Consider the following 18,961-nt stretch of genomic DNA (forward strand, 5'->3'; position numbering starts at 1 on the left):
TGGACCAACTTCCCACATCGATAACAAGGCACTTCAATGTCAGTGACATAAAACTTGACAGTGATTCTGTCCGTTTATAACATGGTGTTTATTAGGTGGGGGAAAAACCTGATCACAGCTGTGGAGGCAACATCTAACAAAGATCCAGTGTGAACTGCATTTGACAAAGCCTCATCCCTTTACTTCCAACTGAGATGCTCTATTATACTCCATTAATGCTGATGCTGAACAGGGAAAGCACCTTGCTCATCCTGTGTCTGGCCAGCAGTGCACGGTTCTCTGCATCCAGGGCTGCTCCTCTCACACTCGCCTGTGCGTCACTGCAATTAAATTAAAACCCGCCTGTTCCGTATTCAGGGCCTGTCTGTAAGGTCTGCGTTGACTAATCTCAGTAAATCTAGGAGGATTATGAGTCAGGCTCCTTCCTGGTACTACAAGGGAGGGGGTTCCTGCAGAAATGGAATTTAACACTTTTTAGGGCTTAGTTAACAACACAATCAATTAACGTGTCCTGTCTCAAATAAGCAGCAAAAAAAAAAAAAAAACCTGATGCATGCAAGTATCAGCCATTTAAAACTACATCAGTTAGGTTTTTGCTAAAACTGCACATTCATTCAGTATCGACCGTTTGCTGCAAAGCTGACGATGCACAAAGGATGGCACAGGCTGCTGAAGCACAGCAGTCCCACTTTTACTCCACAGACGAATAACGGCGCCGAGTACATCACACAACAAGCAGCTTATGACTTACCATCCGTGGCAGGCAGCAGCTGTATATTCAACAGCTTCAGTCAGTGAAATTTATTTTGAGCCAAGCTTTTTAAAACTCACACTGTATCAACAGGTGGGAGATGTTGGGAGGAAACGGCGTGCAGGTTCATCTGCCAGGGTCGATTCAACACTACTGACAATTTAAAATGCATTTTCTAGATGATGTCCAGAAATATTTTACAGGTGAAAAGCCATCTGTTACTCTGCTCACCAGTGGATCTACACACCTTTCCTGAAGGCACCTGTGTCCACACATCGCCCCCTGTTGGAGCTGCACGTGAACTGTCCACACGGTTCCTGAGGGCAGGTGACGCACTGTGTTTCATCAGAAATGTATTCTTTCCAGGGATCAGGGGCAATAAGGCCAAATATTAAAAACAATTATAAAAAAAGACATTGTTTAGAGAGACAGTTACAGACAGCTGCAGCTCCACCTCTTCTTATGAAAGAGATGCAGAATTCAGTATAATTAAATTCACATGATTGGCGTCCATACACACCATGCTTCTGGATTTAGGCATCATTTGTTCACTATCATCTGAAATACTGTGATGTGAGCAGTTCTCCTGAAGCCTGCTCCTGTTTAGATGGTGGATAGGTGCAGAGCTGTGTAGATTAGATTAACAGTGGTGCAGATGAACCCTGTCAGGTTGCAGAAGCTGGACAGCCCATGGTAGCGCCCAAACCTGCTCCTGTAGGCTCTATACTTGGGGTCCTGCTCTTTTAGCTTGGCGTACTTCTCCTTCTCGCTGCCCAGGCCTATCTGGTTCCCCAGGCCATGCTCCTTCTCCACCTCCCTCATCTGGAACATCACCTCAGTGACCCCTGGGCCAAACCACTGGGCATTCAGACCGGCCATGACCAGCGTCACAAAGTACAGCAGCATCTGCAGAACAAGAAGAGACACCTTACTGGAGGATGATTTACCTGGGAGGTCTGTTCTTCTAAGAGTCACACAGCCAGCAGCTGTTATCTTAGCTTAGCATAAAAACTGGAAAGCTAGCATCTCTGTCCAAAAGTAAAGCAGCCTCCCTACCTTCACCAATTCATACATAATACTTCATTATTTTAAGCCAGCTGTGCACCATTCTTCTTGGCAAAAATGACTAGCTGTGGTTTTACAGGGAGTTGGGTGCAGGACTAGCATTCACTCAGAGTGAAACTAGAAGGATTAAACCTCAGGTTGTTTTCAAACAGTCCATCAAAGTGAGTGTTAAAGATCATGAGAGGACAAACACAAAGGCCTGTAGTTCCGGATGCAAAGGGATAACAGTGGGTAACAGCAGATGGACATGCAAGAGTAGGAAAGCTGACTGTGATGTCCGACCTGCACGCTCTCATGCCAGTCCAGCAGCTCTCTGGGGTGGTACACTGCGTACACAGCCAGGCTGACAAAGCTGCTGCCCAGCAGACAGTAGAAGTAAACGGGGAAGAGCTTACTCTGCACCAGACCAAAGGTGTGACGAGTCACCTGCCATACCAGTGCAAACCCTGCAGGCACAGAAGACCAAGGAAAGAGCTCGTTAATCAAATGTGAAGGTGCCATGCAGACATTTTGGTGCAGCTGTGACCCGTCTTCTTACCTGCAATAAAGGTGACCCACAGCTGCATGCCCCAGGAGAAGGAGAGCACCAGGAGGTGGAGCACTTTGACCGCATCTGTTGGATCCCCCTCTGTCGCCATGGTGTCACTCTGTCAACTGCACACAGGTAAACACTGTTAGACTGTATTAACCCTGTTCTGTTAAGGCTGGCTTCACTTCCCACTACCTTATTGTTTGGTGCTGCACTATCAGCCTCTTTCCTTTCAATATTTTTTAATATGCCGACTTATCTGAATCCAATATGTACAAGGGGGAATCATCTCTCTTGTCAAAAGTGGTGAAGATGAAAAAATAAAGAAATGACTATAAACTATTATTAGACGATACAACAAAATGTCACGTTTTACCAGTTTGTCACTGTGAATAAATATATATTCACTTTGTTTGCAAAGGTCTCTCACAGACAAAGCCTGAGGTTGAGACAGGTGTTCCTAATAAACTGACAACTGAGGAAGCTCACGTCATGTTGCCTGATGGGGGGGGGGTCACGCAGCATGCACTTCAGAGATGGTCCCTAACTTTAGCTCCTCAGGTAAAACATCACCTGACTTATTACTCTGTAATACACAACATGAGGTGGATGTGGATGGTCCCACGCACAGGTGACTGAGGATTAACGTCACAGAGTTAATGTGCGTGTGCACCTGCTGCTCCAATGTGCCCAGACCCGATAAGGCTGCAGAGCACGGAAAACACACATTTAATCTGTGACGAACATACGTATACATACCGTTATACATCGTACCCTATAGGCTCGGGCTTATCAATGGTGTTTACAGTTAAATCCATAAAGAGAGAAAGAGGCAGTAACAGGTTCCGATTGGATCATATAAGCTAACTAGCTTTAGCCACCGAGCTAAGGGTCAGTTACACAAAGCTCATCTTGATAATTCAGTTTGGAGTGTTCAACGACTCGCTACACACAACAACACTTCACACTTACCTTCTTCCTTTTCCTGTAAGTTACTCAACGTGCTAAACACAAACTAATAAGAGTTGCAGAATTTCAAGTGCAGCCGACCCACTTCCTCTCTTGTTATAAATCCCACCCCACGTGGCACACATGGACCAATGGGATTGAAACATTTTCATTTACATTTTCATTGCAAGTACTTGGACTCGATTTTGTGCAACTTTAAACACGAAAATAAAAGTATTCACTTAAAACGTACTTTCATGTAAAGACGGATACTTCAACCTCAAACAACTGTGGACGTCAGGTTTGGACAGTCACAAAAGGAGGGATTTGACCTGAATAGAAAACACGCTATTGGCTAGATGTTGCTGTCAGTCTTCTCTTTTGAACCAATCACAAACCGGAGAAAATTTGACTAACCAACCAGAAGCGACGCCATAGATCGGCTTCAGAGCATCCTTCGACATCCATTAGGTGAGACAAGAGGCACACATTTAATACCTCAAACAACATTCTGTGGCAGATGAAACACTGTGCAGCTTTGCCTTTCACTACCACGCCATTTTCAGAGATAGTTTTTATGTCAGGGAGGCTTTACTCACATGTTAGCGGCTGTTAGCGAGTTAGCTTGCTAACATGGAGCAGTGGCTCTTGGCGCTTCAGTGTTTTCTGACGTGTGGCGTTAACGCAGTTTATCTGTTTGGAGGATAGTTTAACAGTAATACAGGGAATAAGATAATGTTAATTACTTTCCGCTGTGTTAAAGTCATAATTTTAATGATTCTACCAGTCTGAGCCAGGTGAGCAGTGATTAAAATAAGCATTGCTGACAGTTGTTTTGATTATTACGGGCATTTATATTGATATAAGGGTTGGATATGTACATGGTGTGACGGTTAGTGTAGTAGTTAAAGTATGGATAAAGATCCATTAACTGCTGCAGTGTCCGTGACATCCTGGACTAAAGGTAACTGTGTTAATTCACAGTGCACACCCCTGGTACAGTCCCCAGCTGATATTTTTATTATTATCTTTTTAATAAATCAATTCTTAGCTTATGAACTGTCGAGTCATGCCTTTAAGTTTCTTAATATTTGTTTCCTTTCATATACTTGTATGACAAAGCCAAAACAGTTGCTGCTGAATTTCCTTTTGATGAAACTCCAGACCAGCCTGCAGCTGCTGGACTGACAGTAAAGCCTTGATTGTTGCTTTGCTTTTTTCCTGCAGAGATACAGCCTTTCCAATGGGACGCAGAAAGTCAAAGAGAAAGCCGCCCCCGAAGAAGAAAATGACGGGGAACCTGGACACACAGTTCACGTGCCCCTTCTGTAACCATGAGAAATCCTGCGATGTCAAAATGTAAGTTCAGCTCAGCATGACAGCACAGTAAAATGCAGAGAAATGAGCTAAATACAGGCAGTCCAGGAACTACTGAGACCCCGTCACATGATGCACGTGGGAGATTTCAGTTTCTTACTTTTCGTTTCTTAGTTTTCACTTTGTCATGACAGGTTATTGAGTGTAGATTAAAACTGAATGTGCATCACAATCAAGTGTGAAGGTGAAGGGCTCTCAACACTTTCTGAAGTCCCTGTATCCAACAAAACTGTTTTCCAGGGAACGAACCCGCAACACAGGGATCATATCGTGCAGCGTTTGCTTGGAGGAGTTCCAGACTCCAATAACCTGTATCCTTCAACCAAAGATGGCAACGTGACGTGTAGCTGCACCTGCCACAGAAAGCAAGTTTAAGTCCAAACTGAACCCCAAACTCTTCAGTGCATATGAAAAACCACAGCAGTGGAGCTGTGGTGACAACATATGAATAAAGGGCACAGTGAAGGCAGAAATATGAATGTACATTTACCTTTCTGAATGGACTTGTACATCCCTTAACCTTTTCCAACAGATCTGTCTGAGCCTGTGGATGTTTACAGTGATTGGATCGACGCCTGTGAAGCAGCCAATCAGTAGTCACGTTTCCCCTCGTAGATATAAAGATGTAGAGTCACTGCTTTCTCTGGTGATATGTCACTGTAGCTGCCATCTTGGTACAGAGAAACCTTTTAATGCGCACACAGCTGGTGACAACTGAGAGGACAAACCCCCACCCAGCAGGGCCGAGTCTCCAGAGCCTTGTCAGGTCTCCTCTGTCTGAGGGAGGAAACGTCCTCCTTCCAAACCAGATCCCCTCACTGTGTCGTTCACTGGTAGAAAATGAACCTCAGCTATTTAGAATCAACAGTCACTGACATGTTCTGGTTCCACCTTCTTTAATGTGAGGAGCTGATGCTTTTCTTTGTCAGATGTGATGCAGCTCACAGCTGGCTGTGGAGTCTGTGTGTTTATATCAAAGCTTTCCTCTCACATTTCACTTCTTTGGTTGAACCCATCTCGTTAGCACAATGTAGCCAAACATATTTTCTCTAGGTTTGCAGCCCGTTTAGTTTCATTTGTTGTGCTGAGCGTGACACGTTGCTCTGGCTGTGCCGGAGCGCCGCTGCATTGTTTTCGTGTTTATTTGGATCTGCACGTTTTCTCTCCTTTTGAACTGAACTGTCAAGTTTAAAAAGTAATGACTGATATTTCCACTAGTTCAAAACATTCCCTATCCTTTATTAGTATTCTGTGTGACTTAGTGAAGCTAGGAACATTTCTTGTCAGGCTGAATACTGATCAGTGTTCTGAAACATTTGGTTGACAGTTTTTTTCAAAAGGCTGTTCTATTTAAATGTTTGATTTGTTCGGGGCAGTCTAACACTTTACCTGTGTCACATTGTGTCATTTCTGCTAATTCGTGTTATCATCTTGACTCTGTATCTTGAGGTAACCACAGTAATGAGAACATTAATGCAGAACCAGCTTTTTGCAGTGTTTTTATTGCACAACTGTCATGTTTAGTGAAAGGTATAGAAAACAAGTCAGAGGTTAGCAAAGGTGTCTGAACAATGGAGAAACAACATGAAATGGTACCGAAGATGTACTCGGTAACGATAATAGGTCAGTGACCTGTACCAGGGGGAAAAAAAAAAAAAAAAAAACTAACTACATTCCTACGCTGGCTGAATAGAGAGGAATGTCTGCAAACAGTAAACATACACATGCTCTTTCTTCTAGATGGCGTGTTGCTACACAGCTGCTTGTTGACATTGATGAGCTCAGATGTGTTCGTCCGTCCACCTCGCGAACACACAGGAAATACACGAGCAATATTTACCTGCTGAAAACAACCACATCTGAAAGATGTGATGTGTAGCATCATCACAGGTGCCTGAGCCTCTTGTGTGAATGTACGTTCAGTTTATTAGGAACCCCTGTCTCACATTGAGCCAGTCTGACCCAACAGTGCTGAAGGTGATGATGTTCACCTGGTCTGGGTTACACTGAGAGCCGGTTCTGGTGAGACAAACATGTACATGATCATTTTCACGTAGGAGGATTTATTGCAGGGTGTTGCTAATAAAGTGAACACTGTATTTCTGTACTCTTGGTGCACTGTGCATGAGCCCTGTGACAGCTGGCGGCACCTCTAACCTTACAACGACATTACATTCGAGACCTTCGGTGGGTTAACAGTCTGATTCCCAGCAGCTGGGTCTGCTTTCCTACTCATGTTAATGCCAGTGGTGGACGAAGTACTCATACACTTTACTTCAGTAAAAGAGCAATACCACAATGTAAAAATACTATTACAAATAATTATGTCAGCGTCATCAGCAAAAAAAATACTGAAAGTACGCCGTGCAGAAATATGACCGCTGTAATATGTATACTACATATAGTTAGTTTATAAATATACTTTGAGTGGAAAATGTTATTTTGTAAAGTAAATAACTGACAACTGTTGTGTATTTATAAAGTGGCATCAAGTAGAAAACTCAAGTAAAGTTCAAGTACCTCCAATGTGTACCTAAGTACAGAATTAGAGTAAACGTACTTAGTTACCTTCCACCACTGTTTACTGCACACACGGTGAAGCCGGGTAAAGTGCAAACAGAGCGACAGCACGAAAGCCGACGTTCACTGAGGCAGAAGTAGAAAAGGTTCCAAAAGCTGTAAGAAAAGACAAGACAAACCTCTGGCGGCTACGTTTACCCTCGACTAAAGTGGCCGTGACCACACCTGTGTCACTTTCTACTTTAAAAGAAAGCAGTGTACTATGTATACGGGAGTGTGCTGCATTCACACAAGAAAAATATTGGACCCCTGCCGTTTCATAATTATGAGAAAAGAATTAGTGGTACAGGAAATGGGATGCTTCAGAACTTGTTTGGGAATCAACAGGTTTGTAAGATTTCTGCAGTAATAAAGTATTTCAGTGACATGTAGTAGTACATAGGCAAAATTAACCATTACTATCTGATTCAGTATCCTTAATGTCGCAAGACGTCAACAAATATCAGCTAAAAACGGCTCCCGGTGCAGGTCACAGCATTACCCATGGTATCCATAGCAACATAATACTTCCTGTTTCCTGCCAAAGCTTTTATCAGATGCTACTCGACTGTCTATATAATAAGTATGATCTTAAATATCAACAGGAGTGTTTTTTAAATGTCTTGTTAAAAACCTTACCTTGTATGAGCACAAACTAAGTGACACAGCTGCAACTAGGACACAGTTTTTAGCCCATGTGTTAATATTTTGAACATTAGGTTTGCTGAATTAACTATGACACTTAAGTGTTGCTGTGTACTATTAGATGTACTGACACCTATTACTGAATTATTTTATGACTAAAGAAACCTGAAAAGTTCTGATGAGCCCAAGTCTTGCACCATTAACTCATAGTTGAGAGGTCCAGGTCCCGTAATCACAAGATGTTTTCTTGTGACTATGAGATAGTAAGTCATAATTATGTGATCAGGCCTTTTCTGTTATGACTGCAACCTGCTTCCACACATCTCAAACTGTTTCCCCAGAAACCACACGAGCCGTTTCAGTGAGCCCTGTAAAAATATGGTAAAGGTCACTTGGCCACATGTGAACATGACTGTCAGCGCAGATGCTCACGAAACAAAGCAGTGTCTGCACAGAGCTGCATCGTCCAGTCCGAAGCCCGCGGGCTCTAGTGTGGACTCTGTTCCAACTGGGTCAGAGTTGAGTAGCACCAACACGGTCACTGGTTTCCTGTCCATAAACGTTCAGTTCTGCTCCATCAGCGTTCAAACTGGACTGAGGCATAGGGAGGTGAGGTGAGGCTACAATACAAGTATAAAAAGCTGTAGAAAAACCATCTATAAATAGCAAACCTAGCTGGATCTCCACATAAGTAGCAATACAATTCATCAGTGAGATACAGACGTTGAAACTCCATTTCATTCTTACTCGTGGAAAGACAAACACATTCCTAGGAGTAAAGATGTGTTTGGAAAAAGACGGGGAATGAGACGGCAGTGACGTCAATCAGATACCAGTCTGGGAGGTGTGCTCATCACAGAGACAGTCGTGGCTGTTGTTTGAAGTCAAAGGCAGTAGAGAACGGAGGGGGCAATGCTGTCCGTGCTTTGGTTTGTTTAGTCAGAGTACTGGTTGTAGCCGTCAAACTCCACCTCACTCCCGTTGTTATAGTAGGTCTCGGTGGGGTTGGTGCAGTACTTGTTGTCGTAGACCTGGCGGGGCAGACCGTAGGTGGTCATGCCCTGCTGTGAAGCCACCTTGTTGGTCCCCATCTGCAGAGAGATGGTGCTGGTGTCACAGTTCTCCAGCTCCAGCTTCTTGTCGAAGATGTGCCTCCTCGTTCCAGGAGCTGTCATACCAGACTGCGGGGCAGAAACGAGGTGGATCAGGGCTTCTGGAGCAACACTCTGTAGGTAGTTACACTTCTTCAACAAATACTAGTGATACGACACGGCCACACCTAGCTCAGTATACCAGCCAGTGATCACACAGGTGAGCCAGCACCTCTGTGACACAGTCTGAACATCATCACCTTCAGAAAGGAGGGTTGACTGCAGCGCTGCTGGGTCAGACCGACTCAGTCTGAGCTATGTGAAGACCAACGGTCTAACAGTGCCACTAAGAAGCCCCTCCTCACCTGACTGGCTCCCTTGTTGGTGCCCATCTGCAGGCTGATGGTGGACTGGTCCAGTGGGTTGTCCATGCCTATCTTGGCATCATAGAGATGACGTCGTGTGCCGTAAGAGGTCATGCCCTTTTGGCTGGCGAGCTTGTTGGTGCCCATCTATAGACAAAGAAAAATGAAGTCAGCTAAACAGCCGGAGACATGCTGTTTGTGGACACAGCTGTCACTGCCTGTAGGACTAAACACCACGTGAAGACCACACCCGTGATGGCCGATTAACCTGCTGTCAATCTCTGCTCTCAATGCTCCAACAGCAGAGCAGGTGAGAGAAGACTGAGACAGGCTCCTAAACATTCATGCAGCATGAGTCCAGCATGGTTAACAACCCACTTTAAGTGTCTTGGCACAGCAGCCAGGTATTTCTATGGAAGTGTGGTCAGACAACAGTAGGCCAGAGATGTAGCAGGTGTGCTGGTCTGACCTGCAGGCCGATGATGTTACGTCCCTCCCTCAGCTTCTCTGGGGTGAAGCGGCGCTGCTGCTTCTCAGCATACTTCACTCCTGTGTCATAGTTTGAGTGGAAACCTTTGGACTTGGCCTGAAACAGAGAGAACATGGTTGTCCCAGTCCCATGCAACACAAAGTGCTCACATACGTAGCTAAATGAGTGGCTGCACCATCAGCAGTGTAAAGAAGTGACAACACCCTTCTGGTCAGCATCACATCAGCTGATTACAAATCCAGTCCACTCTATACACTTGTATTTGTTTTCCAGTGATCGCAGTGCTACTTCTCACCATGCCAGCCAGGGTGATGAGCGTGGACTGCACCTGAGTGTGGTTGACATTCTCAAACAGGTCGTTGGCCTCAAAGATGTCGTGTAGCTTCAGGCCGTAGTCTGTGATGGCCCGGACGAAGTTCCCTATGTTCTCCAGCTGAACGAGAAGCATCTCTGATTAGCTGAGAACAACATCCGTTTGGCATCTCACACAGAGCCTGAGTGTTTCACCTGGAACGCAGCTTCACACAGTAACACAGCCTGTGTGTGAAGTAACAGTTCCAAAGTCTGGGCAGTTTTCTTGCAGAGTTAGATCATTATATCTGTACACTATCTCTGAAGCAAGCACAAAGACTGGAAACAGGGACACAGCTACGAGATGTGTCAGTGAGCTTCAGAGGTGCTGTATTTTGTTAGCTTTGGACAGAGCCAGTTGTTAGAGCAGAGCCACACCAAGCCGATGTGAGAGAACCAGCAGCGACAGAGGTCGACCTCTGCATCGCCTCACGCTGGCTTTGTCTGGGCCACTCGGGTTGAAACAGTGACACTTGAACACACCGCACAGACGACAGCCTCCGGCCAACAAGCACATACGCACCTGTGTGACAGAGATAACTCCCCCTACCAGCAGGTGGCGGTGTCTAGTCATCATTCAGAAAGGGAAAGAAGAAGCGCTAGACTGAGGAAGTGTAAGCTGTAAACAAAACACCTCTCGTTCAAAACAGCTGGTGTTTACAGCTGTTTCTAATGGAGAATACGTCTGATGAGAAGCTGCAATTGACACCGCTGTTCTCTGCCCTTGGCTGTTTGGTCGTGGAAGAAGAGAGGAGGTCATGGAGGTGAAAAACAAGGAGAAACTGCACTAAATGGGTGAAATCATGGATACCACAGCGACAGGATGAAGGGCTTTTCCCGAACAGCTCCCTTCTCGTGCACTGATTCGCTAAGCTCACCAGCCAATCAGAGTGGCCCGTCTCTCACCAACAAGGCCCGACCAACGACGCTGATTCAACATGTCAGATCAGCTGAAAATCCGTTGACAGGGGACCGACTGGTGGCCTGACAGACGGTCACAGACGGCAGCCGACCATCAGCTTGGTGCGTCTCGGCCCTTAGATGACTAGCTGCTGGCATTAGCCTCATACTGTTTACCATACAGACAAAGTGGTTCTGGTGAAGACAGTGAATAAAGGCTTTCCTCAGAATGTCTATTCTCTCATTATGTTTGGCTTCTTTAAACTCTTCGGAGCTCCACAGCAGCTCTGTGTGATATGGCAGCTACTGTAAGGAGTTTGTTTGCCGCCAGTGCAGTAGACAAGCCACGCTCCGCGTGCCCTGGCTCTGAGACCAGCATGACACACGGAGCAGCTGCGTTACCTGGTGCCAGTTCTGACTGGAGTGGTTGATCTTTCTCACCGAGCCTGGCTGGAGGACATTAATGAGTCTGTAAAGAGAGACGGTGATTTCAGTAAGTTGTCTGAGGGCTTCTAAAACACATCCTATACTTATGACAGAGGACAAATGAACATCTTCCAGTGTGGATCTACTCACTCGCACAGCAGGACGCCGTCCTTCAGACTCTCCATGAAGTTGTCCCCGATCCTCTTCCCAGTCACATCTTGAATCCACAGCCTCAGCTCCTCTTCCTTCTGGGGGTCGTACTTCCCTGCCAGCTGAGGGGGTGGACCAGAGGTCAGGGGTCAAACACAAGATAGACTGAGGTCTGTTACAAAGTGACGGCTGACTTCATCAGAGTCTCTGTGACCAAACCTTCCTGAGAATGTTTTGAATAAGTAACGGGGAGGCGCTAACAAGCTGCAGCCTACGCCCATTCAGTCTGTCATTAGGCATGTCTGTGTTTTTATTATTATGTCTTATGAAGTTATTGTTGGAACTCATGCTTCTCGTCATATTTGTGTAGTTATACTGAGCAAAACAAATCCAGTCCTTCAGCCTCATGAGGAGCACAAAGGAGAATCAGGGTTGTGCAGCCAAGTTAAGAAAATAAAAACCAGGCAAATAAAAAACACACAGTTTGCCTGTGGAAGGGAGGAGAGGAGAGGGAAGGGGAGGAGAGGGGAGGGGAGGAGAGGGGAGGGGAGGAGAGGGGAGGACAGGAGAGGGGAGGATAGGAGAGAAACTCAGAGCATCATGGGGCCCCCCAGCAGCCTAGGCCTATAGCAGCATAACTAAGGGACTGGGAGCTGGTTCCACAGGAGAGGAGCTTGGTTTAAGTTTCTGTAAAGTAGCTACCTTATATTTACACCACAATGGGGCAGTATACAACGGTTTACAGTATGTTCTGAACAGATGAACTTTAACACTAGCAGAACACATGTGGAATTTCCTAACCAACATATTAGCTTGAGCATACAAAATGCGACACTGCCGATATATATCCTCATCATCAGAAAGCTGATCTGTAATGAAATGTCCTAAATATTTAGTTTTTCTACAGACACTCAACCTTTGTCCAGACAAACAAAAGTCTGGGAAACAAAGTTCTTTGTCCCCTTTAGTCTGACAGATCAGTACAACACTCTTTTCTGCATTATATTTCACATCATACTTCAATCCATAGTCCTACGAGGTCTTTAAGATACGATGGAGCCTTGTCATTAAGGGCTTTGTATGTTAGGAGAAGGATTTTAAATTCTATTCTGAATTTTACAGGGAGCCAGTGGAGAGAAGCTAATATGGGAGAGATATGATCTCTCTTGCTAGTTCCTGTCAGTACTCTAAAAGTAGATAAATAAGTAACACAAACTGATGATTTAAAGGACATATCCTGGTGAAAAATGACTCCAAGGTTCGTCACAGTAGGACTGGAGGATTTACTGCAGGACTATTAAACTGACTCAGTTTGACACAGGTGTTCCTAATAAACTGACCACCAATTGTCCAGACTGACGTAAAAAAAAAAAGCCGACTGAATATATATAAATGTTCACAGAAGTCTCTAAAGTTTAATACTTTGTTTGTGTGATGCCTAATCTGACTTTTCTGACGACCACAGTACGACTGGTTCACGTTTCTCAGAAGCGAACCACGGCTGCACTGACGGCGAGAGTTCGACTGGAGTGTCCGGCTGCTCGGAGCTCAGGGGAAGACAAAGAGCAGGAAGAGACAGGAACACAAACAAGGCCTGTGGACATTCCTGCATGGTCAAACACAGACCCTGTCCTCTCTCCATGTTTCCTTATTGGCACAAAGACTTTGCCCTAATACTTCACGCTCCCCCCCGTCCCACACACACACACCCCCTCTGCAGACAAGTCCTCACAGTCTGGGCCCAGCAGCCAACACAAACACACATTTCAAAGCTTCCAGTCCATCACACCAAACTTGGGAGAAACAGCTCTCCCAGACGCTCCTCCCTCTGCCTGCGACCGGCCCCCGCTCACGTTCCTCTCATGGTCGGGCTCCTCAGGAATCTGCCCTTTTACAGCGACGTCACCGCTCAGGCAGAGCCCGTCTGATACAGACGGGCCAAGACCATCAGCCCGGGTACTTCAGCTCCAGCTCAGAGCCAGCGGTGGGACATGGACTGTCACCTTAAGTAAAAGCAGTAATACTTCATTCAGTATGTTACTTTAGTATCATCAGTAAAACATGCTCCAGGTACCACCGGTCCAAGTACTCCTTATACAGAATGACTGATTTTCAGAATAAAGCACACTAGAATATTGAATTTTAATTGTTGATGCATTAACGTCACTGCTGGTAAAAGAGAAGGGAATTTTAGGGACTTTATTTCCTGTGGACTATGTTTCCCCCCAGGGATCAAAAAGCTTTACCTTAACCTGTAATAAACATATTTGGTTTTATTAATATGACTCTGCAGAGTAAGGACAGCTGTCTGGTACACGTAGTGCACCAACACGTACTAGATTGGAAATGTAGTGAAGTAAAAGTAAATGTACTCAACTCGTTTCCACCATGTTTCCTGAGCTCTGAGGTTCCTGAGAACATGAGACTGTGAGAAACACGTGGCCATTCAGCGATGGCCATCAAACCTCGTTCCACACCAAGTCTCGCTACCGGACAGGTAGCCAGGTGTGCAGGAAGTCCTCACACCCTGCGCCCAAAGTGAGACTACACACGTGACAGGTCCAGGAAAATCGTACATGACAAAGTACAGCTTGCACAAGAAGCACGGAGCCACCGCGTCCGTGCACTGATGCAGTAAGGCCAGTTGCACCTCATCTCAAGTTAGCATGCATTAGCCATCACGAGCTAATGCTCATACCAGACTAAGGCACACAAGTACACAGATGACACCCGGCCTTGTCGCACAAACCTGCGGCCCTGGTGCACAAACTGAGCGTGCGCTCTTACACCTGTGGAGGTGACGCAGGCTGGGAGTGGTACAGCTACAGCAGCGAACAAACACGGTGTCTGGAGGAATGTACTGCTGAGTTTACTGCAGTGAAGGGAGGCACAGAGGAAGGACAGAGGCTTTCTGTGTCAGAGACGACGTGGGTCAACCTGACTGAACCAAAGGGGTTGTTTCACGCTGTAGCACCCCCTAGTGGCAAGATGTTTCAGGTGACAGCAGAATGCAACAAAAATCCATCGTCTGCAGAAGCACCTGCAGTACTGCGACATGTGCGCAGGTGGAGGACACCTGCAGTGCTCTGACACCTGGAGCCTAGGACTGCAGCAGTGTTCGGCTCAGCTCTGTTGTATCAGAGTCCAGCTTTCAACACAAGTACTGCTACAAAACGTCCTGCATTTAAAATCCTACACAGTACAGCAGTATTATCAGCTAATTAGTACTCATCCTCCAGAGCAGTGACCCTTTGTGTTACAGTACATACTCCATCAACAGCGTTTAGCTGTTGTAGCTGGTTTAACAACTACAACAGAGTGTTTTAGACCAGCAGTTCCCAACCTAAGGTCCGTGGCCCTTGTCACAAGACAAATCCAAAGGGTCGTGAGATGACTCAGGGGAGAGGACAGAAGAAAACGCAGGTTCTTCTACATATAGTTGTGTTGCTTTGACCTTGTTGGGCAGATAATTATTTCAGTGGAAGCGTCTGACAAGTCGTGAACGTCTGTAGTGGAGCTGTTGACACTTGTCTGAAACATGACACCTACACACTGTTTTGTTAAGACTCACAGTCCTACAAGGTCTGGAAATCAGCGGTCTAACCTTTCTTTATGTATTTTATAAGCTTCAGTGGAAATACTCAAGTACCTCAGAACTGTAAATGTGTCAAGTCTGATGAAAGCTACTGAATGTTAGTCCAACTCAGCTAGGTCCTGACTCAGATCTACACTTGGCCACATTTTATTCTTGTACCAGAGTTTAGACATTTTACATTGCACATTTTAATTTTTTGTTAATGAAAAAATGTTTTTTTATTAATAATAAACATCTGTATTTCTTTAAGTGAGAACTGTTTGTGGTGAAACAACACTAGAATCCAAACATCTGCAATGATAAACTGATGTTACTGTTGTTGTTACAGGAGATGAGTAAAAGCACAGCAACAACAGCATGAGCAGCAGCTAACATTAGCCACCATGACACCGGACCAAGTAAGGCTGCAGAGCTACACCGTGCACTGCAATGCAGCAATGCTTCTGATGTGTAAAGACAGAACAGGATACAGTCTCTCACTTTAGGTGTTGGCCTCCAACCTGTGGGATCTCACAGACTAACAACCTGACATCCTGTATGAACATGCAGACATGTCTCCATGTAGTGACACAGCTTCCGTGGCCTTCTCCTGCTGCGGGCAGCTCGTCCAGCTCCACCTGTGCTCCGTCACCACTGTGCTTTGTCATCCTTGACTCTGATGTAAACTGTTTAGAGTAAGGACACTTTCTCAAGTTCCAAGTCAGCCTGGTTCCTCCTTAAAAGGCCAGATAAGATTCGGCTGATGTATGCCTCAGTGTTCTGCTACTGTCTGACGTCATTCTGCAGACACCCCGCCTCAACCACGGAGCCCTGATGCTCCATGTCCTCGGCTGATATTGTTTTTACTCTACAGAAAATCGAACGCACATCTCCGCCCGCCCCTTGTGCACATAAATGGTAAAAGATGGCAGCAACCTAACGGCCAGGCCAGTGCCAACATCTCAGCCTTCATTCCTTAGCAAGCGCCTGCTGACTGCAGTAACAGAAAGGAATGTGGGATTCAGAGACGCAGGCTGCAAGTGCTGATGAGTGTCGGCTCTATTTGGGGAACAGGCCTCATCATCCAGGGCGATGATGATCACAGGCTGACCTTTCCCCGCTCTGACTCAGCCCATCATACAGAGTCACACCTGTCAGGATCCAGGCAGGAGAAAATTCCCGCAATCCTGCTGGATTCACTGCTTTGGCACCATCGTGTTGTTCTGGCTACAAACGCGGTCATGGAAGAAGTACTCGGATCCTTTGCCCAAGTAAAAGTTGTAATGGCCCACTGTAAAGTCCTACATTCAAAGTATCAGCATCCAAATCTACTTGAAGTACCATCAGTACCAGTACCCGTCCAGCAGAACGGCCCGTGTCCCAGTAACGTCTCTGATACTGGATCATAGTGACTAATTACTGTGTCCATCACTTTAATGCTGCAGCTGGTAAAGGTGGAGCTGATGGTAACTACCTTATATACTTATACTGGGAAGTACTTTCCATCCTGCTGGGTAGCTGGTGGATTTCCTACTGGGATCAATAGAGTCTGATGGTTCTACTGGGTTTGGTTTGATTCATCTGGTTCTGGACCTGAAGGTATCAGGTACATGTAGTGTAGTAAAAAGTACACGGTTTGTCTCTGACATGGAGTCACAGGATGAAGGAGCAGGACATTTTACTCAGGTAAAGTACAGATAACTCAAACCTATCGATTACAGTACTTTAGCAGTACATAGTTACTTTCCACTACTTATTGATAATTAAAGAACTGCACAGCCATGTGATGATACTATAAACATATTCAACTACAACAGCAGCATATAAATGATATCAAACAGCAGTAAGCAATGACAAAGTAATGGTCCACAAGGTGCCCCCCCCCGTGTTCTGGTCAGCACTGGGCTTGCAGTCTGGTTCTGTTGATTCTTCTCAGCTATGCAGAAAACTCGTGTTCAGTGCCATCATCAACAACTGTGACACAGAGTTGGTTCAGACTTGTGTCATAGGCCTGCTGTTCCTACAGACTCACAATCTACCATGTCTGTGTCTCTGTCTCCTATTCTCGTATCAATTCTTGGCTTGTAAAGATTCAAGAGTTTCCTCCCAGAACAGGTGTGTGTGAGAAACGGACTGAAGAACAGGGACCTTTTATGTTTTGGCCTCATGCACGGGTCAGGGCTTTAATAATTACTGACAGTAAAATAACCTTCATATGGAGCTGGTCTGTCTGGGTTCACTCACCGGCTTGTAAACATGACATGTTTCTTTTGTTGCACCGTGTGGTTTCTTAGCCCACGAGGTCCGTGAACAAACAACACAAGACCAAGGCAGCACAGGTCAGACCTGCCCCTGTGCTGCACTCTCACACGCTAAACGTCCGACCTTCTCTGACCACTGAAACCAACTATCAACATTTGTTCAGGTGACCACAGCTCCAGTGTCTCAAACTAAGTCAGTCTAATCCAACTGTCCTACACCCTTCATGATAGTGATCATGTGACGTTTGATCACTTTGGCAGCTGGAGTGTTGTACTGACAGGTGTTTCTATTATTGTGTCCACTGCATTTACTAGTGGGGCTAAACGACAGAAACAGGACAGGCTCCTCCCCCGCGCCATCGTTCTGATCAGAACTTAACCCATGACGACAACACGCAGTAAACCACTGTATACATCTGTCTGGAAAACTGCGTGGATATACATTTATATAAGTACTTTATCTTTCTGTTCTCTCGGTCTGATTTACCTCTCTACTCGTTGCTTTACAGAAGAACACTGTTCGTGCACACGGCTCGAGTCAGATTCCCGGTGCGTCCAACACACCTGGCCAGTAACGCGGATTCTGACAAACCTCTCTCAGCATAACGCAGCGCGGAGCACAGCTGGACAGCAGCACCGCTGGACAGCAGCACAGCTGGACAGCAGCACGACTGGACAGCAGCACAGCTTCCACAATGACCAGGCGAATCAACAAGTTCGAGAGAGACGTTCCTAATAAAGCGGCTGTCACATCAGCAGCCACATGTGGCTGTTGACCAGCAGGAGCCCGGAGGGAGTGTTCACCGTTCCTCCACCCGAGAAGCTACATACGACCTATGTTCTGCTGCTCAGAATAAAAAGAAAACTAACCTTGCTCTTGACCTCTGCAGACAGTCCGAAGGCTGGGCCGCTCTTGAAGTGTGTTGACATGCTGCAGTTCTGTTTGTCCATGCAGGGAAATAACGACGCAGGTCACAGCTCAGTGTCCGAGACCGGGGAACACACGGAGAAAGTCCCGCACCAACAAACTAACCAGTCTCTTGTCAGTATTTACTGCTTGGCGGAGGCGCTCGGTGCCGCTCAAACGCTTCTGGACCCTCCGAACCCTGCTGAAGCTTTTTAAACTCGTCCCATGCGTGTGCACGCTGATTGGCTGGGGCCGCCGTCCAACCCGAACACAGTCTCCTCATCCGTGGGAGTGATGTCACCGCTCGAGTATTACACACCGCCAGGGTCACTTTTTCCATCTACAGCCAGGACGATAATCAATCGACCGATCAGTCAGGGTGAGCGTTAGATCCCAAAGCTCAGGAGTAGTCTCTGGGGGACGTGACGTCACCTTAATCTGACCCTCCACACTAACAGTAGCCACACTCTATTGTGCCTTTTTATTTCATTGTTTATATTTTTTAATTAAAAATACTTTAGTCTACTTAGCTTTGTATTTTATTTATCCTGAAGTGTTTTCCTTACACTTGA

General features: G+C 45.9%; 3 protein-coding genes across 11 annotated transcripts; 1 reads left to right on the forward strand and 2 right to left on the reverse strand.

The window, feature by feature from the left end:
* Nucleotides 1-46: 46 nt before the first annotated feature.
* Nucleotides 47-3,604, reverse strand: tmem205 (transmembrane protein 205). Of its 2 annotated transcripts, none has more exons than XM_020623045.1 (4): nt 3,547-3,604; nt 2,355-2,470; nt 2,099-2,262; nt 47-1,657 (listed from the first exon to the last, which is right to left on the reverse strand). In XM_020623045.1, exons 2-4 carry the CDS (start codon nt 2,452-2,454, stop codon nt 1,355-1,357), a joined length of 567 nt encoding a protein of 188 aa, XP_020478701.1. In that variant the 5' UTR covers nt 2,455-2,470; nt 3,547-3,604; the 3' UTR covers nt 47-1,354. The 2 variants fall into 2 exon arrangements, with proteins under 2 accessions (XP_020478701.1, XP_020478700.1); XM_020623044.1 differs by lacking the exon at nt 3,547-3,604 and adding an exon at nt 3,318-3,521.
* Nucleotides 2,423-5,507, forward strand: elof1 (elongation factor 1). Of its 4 annotated transcripts, none has more exons than XM_020623049.1 (4): nt 2,423-2,480; nt 4,521-4,652; nt 4,911-4,981; nt 5,203-5,507. In XM_020623049.1, the coding sequence occupies exons 2-4, from the start codon at nt 4,537-4,539 to the stop codon at nt 5,265-5,267; spliced, it is 252 nt and encodes an 83-aa protein (XP_020478705.1). In that variant the 5' UTR covers nt 2,423-2,480; nt 4,521-4,536; the 3' UTR covers nt 5,268-5,507. The 4 variants fall into 4 exon arrangements, with proteins under 4 accessions (XP_020478705.1, XP_020478706.1, XP_020478702.1 ...); XM_020623050.1 differs by lacking the exon at nt 2,423-2,480 and adding an exon at nt 2,886-2,906; XM_020623046.1 differs by lacking the exon at nt 2,423-2,480 and adding an exon at nt 3,686-3,764.
* Nucleotides 5,508-5,524: 17 nt separating this feature from the next.
* Nucleotides 5,525-18,720, reverse strand: cnn1b (calponin 1, basic, smooth muscle, b). 5 transcript variants are annotated; one of them, XM_020623053.1, is made up of 8 exons: nt 14,025-14,099; nt 13,411-13,650; nt 11,648-11,769; nt 11,474-11,540; nt 10,116-10,253; nt 9,800-9,916; nt 9,331-9,477; nt 5,525-9,055 (listed from the first exon to the last, which is right to left on the reverse strand). In XM_020623053.1, the coding sequence occupies exons 3-8, from the start codon at nt 11,680-11,682 to the stop codon at nt 8,810-8,812; spliced, it is 750 nt and encodes a 249-aa protein (XP_020478709.1). In that variant the 5' UTR covers nt 11,683-11,769; nt 13,411-13,650; nt 14,025-14,099; the 3' UTR covers nt 5,525-8,809. The 5 variants fall into 5 exon arrangements, with proteins under 5 accessions (XP_020478709.1, XP_020478707.1, XP_020478711.1 ...); XM_020623051.1 differs by lacking the exons at nt 13,411-13,650; nt 14,025-14,099 and adding an exon at nt 18,353-18,720; XM_020623055.1 differs by lacking the exons at nt 13,411-13,650; nt 14,025-14,099 and adding an exon at nt 14,397-14,494.
* Nucleotides 18,721-18,961: the final 241 nt, after the last annotated feature.

Source organism: Monopterus albus, unplaced genomic scaffold (genome assembly GCF_001952655.1).
Source record: "Monopterus albus unplaced genomic scaffold, M_albus_1.0 scaffold292.1, whole genome shotgun sequence".
NCBI classification, from domain to species: Eukaryota; Metazoa; Chordata; class Actinopteri; order Synbranchiformes; family Synbranchidae; genus Monopterus; species Monopterus albus.

What these genes read in the sequence shown, in the direction of transcription:
- tmem205 (XM_020623045.1), bottom strand. Translation starts at nt 2,454, where the DNA reads ATGGCGACAGAGGGGGATCCAACAGATGCGGTCAAAGTGCTCCACCTC. An exon ending in GTGGGTCACCTTTATTGCAG is followed by an intron (nt 2,263 to 2,354) that starts GTAAGAAGACGG and finishes CTGTGCCTGCAG; the next exon opens with GGTTTGCACTGGTATGGCAG. An exon ending in ACTGGCATGAGAGCGTGCAG is followed by an intron (nt 1,658 to 2,098) that starts GTCGGACATCAC and finishes CTTGTTCTGCAG; the next exon opens with ATGCTGCTGTACTTTGTGAC.
- elof1 (XM_020623049.1), top strand. Translation starts at nt 4,537, where the DNA reads ATGGGACGCAGAAAGTCAAAGAGAAAGCCGCCCCCGAAGAAGAAAATG. An exon ending in AAATCCTGCGATGTCAAAAT is followed by an intron (nt 4,653 to 4,910) that starts GTAAGTTCAGCT and finishes ACTGTTTTCCAG; the next exon opens with GGAACGAACCCGCAACACAG. An exon ending in GTTCCAGACTCCAATAACCT is followed by an intron (nt 4,982 to 5,202) that starts GTATCCTTCAAC and finishes CTTTTCCAACAG; the next exon opens with ATCTGTCTGAGCCTGTGGAT.
- cnn1b (XM_020623051.1), bottom strand. Translation starts at nt 18,433, where the DNA reads ATGGACAAACAGAACTGCAGCATGTCAACACACTTCAAGAGCGGCCCA. An exon ending in CTGCAGAGGTCAAGAGCAAG is followed by an intron (nt 11,770 to 18,352) that starts GTTAGTTTTCTT and finishes CCACCCCCTCAG; the next exon opens with CTGGCAGGGAAGTACGACCC. An exon ending in CCAGTCAGAACTGGCACCAG is followed by an intron (nt 10,254 to 11,473) that starts GTAACGCAGCTG and finishes CTTCTCGTTCAG; the next exon opens with CTGGAGAACATAGGGAACTT.